This window comes from Polistes fuscatus, unplaced genomic scaffold, assembly GCF_010416935.1.
Source record: "Polistes fuscatus isolate 324 unplaced genomic scaffold, CU_Pfus_HIC Scaffold2, whole genome shotgun sequence".
Taxonomy (NCBI): domain Eukaryota; kingdom Metazoa; phylum Arthropoda; class Insecta; order Hymenoptera; family Vespidae; genus Polistes; species Polistes fuscatus.
This window is the reverse complement of record NW_025113096.1, coordinates 14,627,726-14,639,804: the sequence shown is the minus strand read 5'-3', so window position 1 is coordinate 14,639,804 and position 12,079 is coordinate 14,627,726. Positions and strand designations below refer to the sequence as shown.

The 12,079-nt window shown below is 29.2% G+C and overlaps 1 protein-coding gene across 1 annotated transcript in view; it reads right to left on the bottom strand.

Annotated features, from left to right (window-relative positions):
- The window catches only part of LOC122517065 (sushi, von Willebrand factor type A, EGF and pentraxin domain-containing protein 1), a 33,488-nt gene extending 22,112 nt beyond the window's left edge, over positions 1-11,376 (bottom strand). The window contains exons 1-3 of the mRNA XM_043635394.1: positions 11,337-11,376; positions 3,123-3,198; positions 337-370 (exon numbers count right to left, since the gene is read on the bottom strand). Coding sequence (XP_043491329.1) covers positions 337-370; positions 3,123-3,194 — 106 coding nt within the window. The 5' untranslated portion in view covers positions 3,195-3,198; positions 11,337-11,376. The remainder of the gene's footprint in view (positions 1-336; positions 371-3,122; positions 3,199-11,336) is intronic.
- Between the last annotated feature and the right edge of the window lie 703 nt (positions 11,377-12,079).

Below are 12,079 nucleotides of genomic sequence, written 5' to 3'. Positions count from 1 at the left end.
TTTTTTCTTATTGTCGTTGAATAAATCAAAAAATAAAAAAATATTATAATAAAAAGTTATTAATACTTTTGAATCTACAGACTAACACGTTTTTGATCTTTAAATTGTACTATCTTAAATTATCAATGAGAAAAAATCATATCTACACCTGTTCTTTTGGTCTATCTGTAAGTTATGTGTGCTATGTACATTACCGCAGGTGTGACCTTTCACAAAACCGAACAAGGAGGATTTCACTCTCTTCGAGAGAGAGAGAATTATTTTCGAAGGAACGTTTGAAAAGGTACAGAAGTTACGAGTGAAGATATTCTTTCTATTATCTGACTTCTAACTTACCATTTGGACAGGTGAAGACGTTCGTTGTAGGAACCTGTAACCAAACGAGAAAATAAGTTTTAGTAAATTGTACATTTCTCGTTTTAAAAATCTTACTTAATAATTTCACATTTAATATTTCTTTTAATAAAATACGCGATATATGTTTATTACAAATGTGTAGAATTTTATTCGAAACGGTAGTATAACGTAATGGAAAATAATTTCATGTTACTACGATTTTCGCTACTTTGTTGTTTTGTCTTTTTTTTATTTTTCAAAGAAACATTATTTCTCACGTTACGATTAAATATATAATTACACGTTATATATAATTATATTACAGAACCAAAAATAAGAAAGCGGTGGAATAATTCGTCCAACGCGCGAATTCCCACGAATAGTCCCACGAGGAAGTTACTATAATAAGAAAACTAAAATAATGACAAAAAATGAGTATATCTCGAAGTTACTCTCGCTCCATTGTAACATGAGATCATTATAAACAATCCGATTACGTATCATACAATTAACTTTATTCGCGTTACGTGGGCCAAAGTAACAATAATTCAACAACGGTATAAAAATTACTTTTTGTACCATAACGATAATTATGAACAAAACGATGCTTAAATTGACATAATAATGTAATGATACGAACAATTTTAAATGATCATAAATCTTTTTTTTTCTCAAGTGTCACATTCCTATTTTTTTTTGTTTCTAATTCTACCCTCCCCACCCTCCCCCACCCAACAGACGTACACATCGATATCAACCGGTTTTCTCAAAGAACTTGCCAATTTTGATCGTAACACTTCCTATAGTTAAAATATGTTGCAAGAACGAACATGTGTTGTGACATTGTGTCGGTTTTAAAGAGAGTCGAAGTTTAATCCGTGTGTATGTATAAGTATATATACGCATGCGTGCGCGAATGCGTGCATGCCTATCCTGAAATTCACTTTCACCTCGGTCTCAGTATTATACACCACATCAAGTGTGTGGTACCCGATGGAAACTGGCAGGTACTGTAACTTCCACGGAACACCTAAATGCGAATTACTTATTCCGTGGTTTCAATTTCCCAAGGATTCTTCTTGAAGAAAAAGAAATAGAAAAAGAAAGAGGAAAAGGAAGAAAAAACTTACTAGAAAAGAGAGAAATGAGGAAAAATAAAAAGAAAAAACCAACAATGATAGTGAAAATAAACAAAAAGAGAGACAGAGAGGTAGCGGTGGTCAAACAGATAGTACAGAAAAAAAGAGAAAAGGAAAGAAAGAAAAGGATAGTGGTAAATAATAATGAAGAAATAGACAAAACAGAAAAATATGACGAAAAAACAAGAGATAAAAAATAGATAAACCAAAATAAAAAAGAAACAAAAAAATGGTATTAAAATGCAACGAATTTTGCGATAGTTGGAAATAAATTAAATCGAACAAAATTTGATATACCATCGCAGTATATTTCGTAAAAGATATTTTATTAATATAATATTGGATAATTCGATGCTTCCTCCATTGATTAAATCATTAACAAAATTATTTATTATTTTTTTTGTTTTTCGTGGCGAAGAAAAAAATGAAGAAATAATAATAAATTGATAAGAAAAATATTAAAAAAACGAAAGAAACATATATATAGAAAAATATATAATAGAAAATAAGATATAATTATTCGAATGTTTCTCTCTCTCTCTCTCTCTCTCTCTCTCTCTCTTTCTCTCTCTCTCTCTCTGTCTCTTTTCATGACGCATAAAATAAGAAGATAAAAGTAGACACCTACATACTTTCCGTTCTTCTTCGCTGTTCGCCAACACGAACGCGTACTTTTATCCGTCGCATCGAGACCGGACCCGTTATTCGTCACCGTTATGCCATCCGCGCGTAACAGCGACGCGACTCGAAATTGAATTCAATACTAACCGATTTCATCGATCCTCCTCTTCCTCTTTCTTTCAACTACCCCTTTTTTCATATTTTTCTTTCCCATTTTTTCACGGATTTTTTTCACGGATTTTGTCCACGGATTTTTTCCACAGATGTACATGAATATATATTACAATTGAAAAGTGTATTAAATCTGTCATTGTTAAATTTAATTAAATTCGTGGAGAAAATATAATCAAGAAAATTGTATTTAAAATGCATCTAATTTGTTTGAAATAAATAACAAAAAAAATGTTTATTAAATTACAGTGAAATATATATTTCGTAAAAGAAGAATATTTTATTAGACGAATATTTGGATTATTTAATGTTACTCGTTGATTAATTGTCAATTAAATCATACTTTTTTAATCAGACAAATTATTATTTTTGACATTGGAGAAGAACACTTAGCTGTGGTTCGTTAACCTATGACGAATCATACTTTAAAGAAAGTACGTGTTAAATAATTTAATTATATTTTTCTCGTAAGGACAATAATTGATATTCAGTTGTCGTTTGAAAACTATCTACGACTTGACGTGCATTGGTAAATGTCGCGTGACCTTGTTTCGTGAATGATTTATAAGAAAAAAAGGGCAAGGATAGTAGTTGTACCCGATTGTTAATGATATTATATTATAACAAAAATGAACGAATAACAAGTTTTCTACAAATTATATTATATTCCGTTTTTCTTGGTGATCATTTTAAGTAATTAGTTTATGAATTTTGAAATTCTAAGAAAATATTCTTTCGATTTATCGATTAATAGATAGAATACTTGAAGAAACTAGTATCGTAATTTTGCCATTCTATTATACGATATCATGTATAATTATTCTTTATTGTATAATTTTTAACTATTATACTCACCTGAGACGCCGTGAGCCGTACATGGCACAAGAGGAAGGCGACCAATATGGCCGCCAGTTCTCTTATCAGCATATTTCTGAAACAATAAAAAAAAAAATAGAAAAGTTAGAGATTTGTATTTAAATATATTACAATTAATTTATTCATTATTTTACAATTATTTTTCTTTTGTAAATATTATTTTTAAATTTTATTTATTGTTATACTAATCATTAAAGTCCGAAGTATAAATTAATTTAAATTCATAATAAAAAAGAAAAAAAATAGGTATGAAATATCTCAGAGTGAAAATATACGGATAATTATTTACTCTATTAGTTTTCCTTTTAAATTTCAAGATAATATATCCATACGTTGTATGGATCATCGATGATTTCTATAGTCCTTGGAATTTTTAATGATAAATCATAGAATTAACATTGAGAAAAAAAGATACAAAGTATCGTTGAGTTACAACTATTGAAAGTATGCGGAAGATATCGTCGTGGCAATTCACTGAGTATAGAATATATATATACCTACGTATATACAAATACTCGTAAAATTCCTTACGGTTTCTGCAGTTCGATCGCTTCCCTCCGCCCCACCCCCCTGTCACCCCGTATAACGCATATTAAACTTTGTCCCCGTGTTTGACTCCTTCATTCTTCATCGATAATATTCTTTTTAATATTCGCCTGGCGTGAAATTTTGTTACATCAAAAATAAATTCCACGTTTTTAAACGTTAATAATTGTAATATAAAAAAAAATCACATATCGATCGTGGCTTATGAAATTTGACCAAAAGATTATCCTTACTTAATACGTTATTAATTTGTCAATTTGTGTATTTATTTTGTTAATGTGATAAATACGTTGATCGCATACTTGTATTTAATGCGCGATAAAAAATTATCACAAGCATAAATGAATATAACAAAATGAATATAAGATTGATTAATTTTCCAAAGATCCGTTATAGTGATAGGGCAAAATGAATCGTGAAAATCAACGCTCGGAGGAAATCAAGTTTTGAGTGAGAAGTTAACAAACTAAACGACCACCCAGAATGTAACGTGATGTAACGGTATTGTTGAAGTTAATCGAAAGACATTGTTGTTGTATCCTATAAGAGACATATGGCTATCAGGCGTACATCCGCCGGAAAACATGGCATCAAACCTTGCACCTGACCATATTATACCTGATAATGTTCTTTTTTCCCAGACATTCTAAAAAAAAACTCGCAAGTTAAAAGGTTTTTACACAAATAAATAACGATTAAATATAATAATTTAATGATTTAAATAAATAACATACATATGTGATTATTTTGTTGTTGTTGTCGTTGTTGGCAAAAAACACATGAGAAGAAGCGTGAAAAGTTAATCGATGTATTCGTATATGATAATTGTATTCTTGAAGATATATTTAAAATACTCTGTTCAACTTCGTGGATAAAGTAAGACTGCGTAACGTCTTTGTCAAAGGAAATGACGTACTTAACGAAATACGAATGGCGTCGGAATAGAACAAAAGTCGGTCACGTACATATCACATATATCATTTTTTTTTCTACAGAAAACTAGTGTTACGACACTTTTCAACTCGATACGAAATAAATTTTAAGAAATATTTTACCAAAAGTAAAGTGTTTAATTCAATTAGAATAATAATATTTTCGCTATTTTTTTTAATCGGTTAAATTTTTCGTAAAAACCTCGTGTGTTGCCTTTTCAAATATATTTCAATCTTTTTAATACTTTAACTTTATATGTCATTCGTGAATACACTTATGTTGCATCTCAAATAAGATTCTAAGGTTTTCTTTTCAGTGTACTTATAAATTTTAAGGTTTCTTTTGTTTTAAAATGATAATTATGTAAGAAACTTTTCAAATTATCCTAACAGATATACGTAAAATATCTTTTTCTCGTTAATAATTTTAATCAAAAACAAAAAAAAATGATCGTAACGAGTTCATCGAATGTTTTCGTTACATTCAACATATTTTCCGAAAGTGGATCTTTTATGATTGTAATTTATCGTTAATATGTATACGTTCCGTTTCATTAACGAATGAAGAACGATCATTTACGTGATATTTCTTTTTCTTTTTTTAGTTCGACGAAAAGTTCGCAGGAATCTTTACGAATAAGTATATAGAAACTGAAGCCCCTTGCGTGAAATAGAAAAAAGAAAAAGAGATCTAGTAATCGTTTTCCTCTTTGCGTGTTTACGCGAAACTTTGTTTCGCTTACTGAACAATTTTTTTCCTAACAGGTAGAAAATTATTTTCCACTTAAGATGAATCTATTCGATGGATCAAGTTCTCGACAATAAAAACCTAATTAACAATAAATTCCTATTTCATGTATTTCATAGTAACAACGACCAACATAAGATCTTTTTTTCTTCCGTTGAAATTGTTCACATACAATATAGAAACAAAAATTATTTTATAACAAATATATAGATCAAAAGTAATAATCAAACATTTTGTTATGTTTGATGATCTTTAACAAAACGATAACCAAGTTGATAGAACAATGATTTTTTGTAGTAGGGGGTCCATCAGGATTATACAGCATGCAAACAGTAAAACCTAATACTCAATTGTTTCCAAGAAAACGAAGGGATAAGAGTTTTACGTGCATTCTTATATAACTATTATATAATTCATTTCAAATATAAAAATAAATTTTTTACAATTAAATTCAAAAAAAAGGAAGGTTTAAAAATTTTAAAGATTATTGGCCTGATACAAATTAATACATAATTATCGTCATTATAATCCATTTTCATTTGATTATCTAACAATAAGATCGTAAAATGAATAACATTGTAAAAAATAAAACAATTCATTATGATGATATACATATTCACATCAATATAAAACTGCTTAATATTAAATTTCCATTCTGGATGCAGATCATCGCTACCAGACAACGGACACTATTGTATTGATAATAAATTGAAATACGAAGAGGGGGACACACGATTCTAAGGTCGCTTCGTTTTTTGTGATTTTATAAGTAACGTAAGAGTATATGTGTATGTGTGATACTTTAAACTCGTATTACATTACCACCGTTACATTTCTTACATTTCGATACTTTACATTAGACACATATACATTTTCATACAAATATATAAATACATATACATACATATTATATATATATTTATGTACGAATATGTTCAAACATAATTATTTTTTATCTTTATTTTTCAAACAGATTTGTTTAAGAAACTTTATCAATTTTTATCCGAAAGATTATTTATTTTTATACATTTTCTTTTTATATTTAAATGCGTAACATAGATGATGAAAGGCAAACGTGTTTAACAAGATACATCGACATTGGAATCCACTTGTTTATAATTTATCAAGGATAAAAATAACCGACACGTTCTGTTCAACTGTTTGTTCGCGTCTATCAGTCACACAGTCTTCGTCGTCACTAGAGCATGACGTTTCCCACAGTATTACAGTCAATCATCTTATTACATTAAGAATTCTATTTGATTGATTTAATTTAAACACAATAAAATTTAACTCTTTCGTAGCTAGACTATGTATTGTAATAATAAATAATTTCGGAATCTGATTTCGGATATTGATTTTTTTAAATTAATTAAATTTCAGAATAAGTTTGTTTTATTATTAAATTGAAACTTTTTTTTATATACAGTTATAAAAGTTTACTGATATAATTTATTATTTTTATATCATAGATATATTAATCAATTTATTTAAATTGTAATTATTTAAATATTGAATATGATGAATAATTGACAAGATATTTGTAGATATTTTTGTTGGATTCAAATATTATAGGATGCATTTCGTTGAAAAAAGAAATTGACAAGAAACGAAGTTGAGTTCTTTAACGAACAAACATAGAAGTACCGCTTGATATCATCCGATCACGATTTCCTGTTGGTCATACATGGATTTCCGTTTGTCGACGAATTTGGTGATCGTACAGACGTAATATTTATCTACGAAGTATCGAGTTACGATTTTTAACGAAGAAGTACGTTACTGCATTTAAATATGCAGTTTGTAAAGATCCCATGTATGCATCGTGTCACTCAAACGGGTTCGCGAGTTATTGAAATAATAACATCAACGTGACACGAATACTAAAGTATTCTACGCACACTAAAGAATTTTTCTTAATTTTTTTTTAAATAAGATCAATCAAGATCATTTTATTTTTGTTTTTATTACTATCATAATCATAATTAACGGATTGATAATTATTAAATATTAATATCTTGCCAAAAATAATGTATAGTATATTTTATTTCTATTTTTATTATCAATAATATTAGCAATGTATTTATTCAACAATTAATATTTAATATTTAAATGTTACTTGTTCCAAAATAATATCTAATATCATTCATTGAAATTTCTTATCATCATCAATTTTCGTATTATCTCGTTCGAAAAAATATTTAATAACTAATTAATATTATTTGTTAAACAAGAAAATAAGCAAATATAGTCGATCTATATTATATATAATTTGTTTTCAAACTAAGATAAGAAAAAAAGCGATTATTTAATCGTCTGAGAGTATTGTTTGCATTTCTACGTTCTCAAAGAAGTACAGATGAAAATGATTAAGGAACAGCATTCATGTTTCTTGCTGCGAGGAAGAGGATGGTGAAGAATTTTGCAAGGATCAGAGTAGGACTGCGATTTTACTTGTGGGTGCAAGCTTAAAGAATAGGTCGTGGGAAATATACGGTAAAGGAAGTTCGAGCAAGAACTTGTCTTTGTGCGTTGCAAATAGCTAAGAGTAAAGTTCCCCTTTTACCTTTTCATTCGTTTACCATTTAACGTAATATCGTAAACGTTCATCAAAGAATTCTCAACGTGTTGTCCACGTGCGTACAACATTTTCACCTGCTTTTTCTTTTTCTTTTTTTTTATTCTCGTAATCGACTCACGAACGAATTCATGTGCAAGTTAAAAATAATTCATATGATTTGCTTTAGAATATACTTCAATGATGTAATAATTATATATACGACCACATAGGTTTCTATATAATATATATTTTAATTACAAAAAAATTGTTATGAATTTTGACGTAATATTTTTGACGTAATGTTTTTCATTACCTTTCAAGCATACAACTTATTATTTACTAGAAACTTTCTATTATTGAATTATGAGAGCATCGTTAATGATGTATTTGAAAATAAAGTGAATTCATGTTAAATAAAAGTGTGTATATGTGAAAGAAAATAAGAGAAATATTAAAATAATAATAATAATAATTTAAATAATACTCTAAGAGAGAGAGAGAGAGAGAGAGAGAACATTGGTATTTCGATGAATCATACGGATAAATTAAATTCTTAGCTAAGTAAGAAGATATTTCCTCGTATATAAATATTACCATATGTAATAAGTACATTTAATTGATTTACAAGTAAAATTAATAACACACACACATTAATTTATGACAAATTTTTGATTCCAACAATTATTTTTTTGAAGTTTATTGTCATATTTTTGCATGTATACGTATATTACATTTTTCTATTACAAAAATTTAAGAAAAGAACAACAAATTAATATTTAACGATATTTGATATTATCGATTGATAGACGTTACGAGTAAAAACCTAACGTTAGCCAATCTTTCGACTTGAATAACATTGAAATTATCTTGGGAATCGTGAAATTCCGTTAGCAACTCCATTAGCAATATATTATGGTGTATAATATAGTTGGATGAACGTCCCGCTTTCGAATAAACGTATTATGTAATTACTTGCTCTATCATAATGCACACGTAGGTACTAGCTGAATTTTATTTACAATTAAAGAACAATAATATAACTTTTATCGTAATTTGCACATATTCAATGTAACAATTAATTCGATCGAATTTAATATTTATAACGTTTCAAGATAAAATGTTAACGATTTCATTTGTTATAATTTGTAAATAATAGTTATTTAACACGTAACACATTTTATTTTCGAATGTGATAATAATATATAATTAAATTATTTTATATTATTAGGTTGAACACCAAATATTTGTGCGTTTATCGTATTATTTCAGATAGTGCAATTTTTTTTTAAAAAATGTACTTTGTAAATATTAATTTGAAAACGCGCGAACTTTTAATTCACCCTAATATTATCATCGCTTTATCAATTTTTCTATTCTTCAAGAAAGTAAATAAATCCACGTGGTGGTGACAGAGAAGAAGATTTTCACGTTTCACGGGGGTTCGTTGACCGATAAAACACATCGTACCGCTGCCACCGCCTAAGCACCAAGAAACATGATGTTGTCCGCTTCCACGCGCAAGGAAAGTGCAACAACGTTGAACACCAAAGAGAAGACGAAGGAAACGGTCGAACAAAATTACGAAGCTGCGCCTAGGCGAATAGCAAGCATACCTACGTACACGATATATACACTACTGTTCTTTCTCTTTTAATCTTTTTTCTCTTTTTCTTAATACCCATAGCATACAGGGCGTGGCTGCTGTGTGTTGCCTGGATCGAGAAAATATATTAGAACAACATGCTGCTTCCTATGTTTCGTTTTCAATTTTCTTTACGGTTGCTACACAATTATTATTATTATCCAGTATATTTATCTAACGCACCTGTACGTACGCGTGCATTCTTTTTCTTTTTTTTTTCCTTCAGGGATCTTTACTTGTTATAAGTATTTTGCATATGTTTATCACATTGATTACATTATTATTTTTTTATATAAACAGCAGTAAATAATTTGCGTTTATCTTTAACGTCCTTGAAAAAATAGTTGCATTTAAAGAAAGATTGTAAATAATGTTATTATATCGTTCAACTTTTTATCCTCCTTTTTTTCGGTTATTAGTATCAGTTATATGATCGAAATGTTTTACAAGATGTAATGGTTACCTTAACCAAGATACTACCACCCTGGCGAGTGTGAATTCCTATTTAAACCACGAATTGGAAGGTCGTAAGGAATACTGTATCACTGGTATACTTTCTTACGTGAATGGAATCAACTTTTCGTTGGGTTTAATCAACCGTGTAGAAATTATGTTACTTATATTTTGTTAATCAATGTAAAGATCGGTTAATAATTTTGAAGATTTGTTTTCATCGAAATATCAATATTTGAATATTTTAATTTGGTTGGAATGTAAAATTAACCATCCCTAAAGATACCAGAATGTAAAGATACCATCCCTACCTATACGAAAGAAATACCACCTGACGAAACATTCATTCTTACGTACTATATATACTTGTACTATCTCAACATCCTACCTACAGATCCACCTACCTACCTATCAACCTACCTAACTCAACCTACCAGTCTTATACTACACGAATTAGATCCGGTATAGTATTTAACTTTCAAAAGATCCTCACGCAAGAACAGGTTTTATCAAAGATCTTCTTACGGTCTTACGAAAAATGTTTGAAAATATAATTTTATATTATAATAAAATCTATACGAAAAAGAAAAGTAAATAGTTTAGAGTTATCGTTCGATAGAGTATTCAAAAATTATTTCAGAAATAGTAACCAAAAGAATAACCCCGCCCTCCCCCCCCCGATAAATTAATATCTCTAATCCGATCGTTAAACAATTGGAAAATAAAATGATCAGATAATTACTAATGTACGAAATTTCTCTCGAATAAATAGGAATTAAATAATGAATTAAAACTCAATCAAAATCTATGATATATATCTGTTATATTATAAAATATTGACTAACACATATTTTCTATTCATAATTTTTATCAATATTCTTAATAACACAGACGTTCGATGGAACTTGTCATAACGTTATAAGATCAAAATGAATTATAAAAATTCATAGAACGAGTACGTTAACGAAGTAAGGCGGGAAAGAAGGGATCGACTTTAACGATCAGCAGGAAACCAACAGTCACGCTTGCGATGGCACATCGCCTCAACACGAAAGAAGATCCCTTGGTATCTTATTTTTCCTTTTTTTTTCTCTCTTCTCATTCTTTATTCCTACGAGATGCAGTCACGCGTTCGACAAAATTCTAAAGATATATTATACATATATATAAGTAAAACCTATACATATATATATATATATATATACATAAATGATCTGTCATGCACGTGTAACACAAAAAATACACGTATATAAACACACACACACACATATTTATATATATAAAAGATCATACGATTTTATTAATAACTTACGTTTGTATTCTCCTCTACGTTCCACGAGACGATCTATTCCCTGGGTACATGTACAATACATACACACCAGCGTGGATCCTTTCTATGGAATCCACTCGACGAATCGAGTCACTGCACTAACCGAGTCTCTCTCTCTCTCTTTTTTCTTTTTCCTTTTTTTTTCTTTGTATTTCGTCGTCAGAAAAAAATTCAAGGTTCTTTGGTGTAAACGATAAAGGACCTCGAGGTTGTTTCACGGATACAACGTTTTGGTATCGATCAAGGTAAACATAAAACGAAGAATGTAAGCTTACACCGAGAAACGATGAAATGAAAGTCTTGGAAGTAATACGACGAAAATATGATGAAAACTATGTAAATGAAATGTGAATTGATTGAATCACGTTCCCAAATAAATATAAATAATTATGATATTGATAATATATATATAATAATAAAAACGAAAGAAAATATAGAATAAAAAGAAGGGGGGTTTTGAATAAATTCAGGGTCACGGAGCTCCTTTTCTCCGGCCCACCGTTTCGAGACTGAAGAGCTCACTACTAACTCTCTCTTTGAGTCCAGGTGAACGGCGGCGTGAGTTAACCTACCTAAGAGGGAGCCTTACTTCTTCTCTCCTTCATCAAGAAAAGGAGAAAGAGATGGAAGAGAAAGAAATAGTAAGAAAGAAAGAGACGGGTTAGAAGGGAAAAAGGAAAGAGCCGTGAACGTAGGCGAGCATAAAAGGTGGAGAAGACGGTATA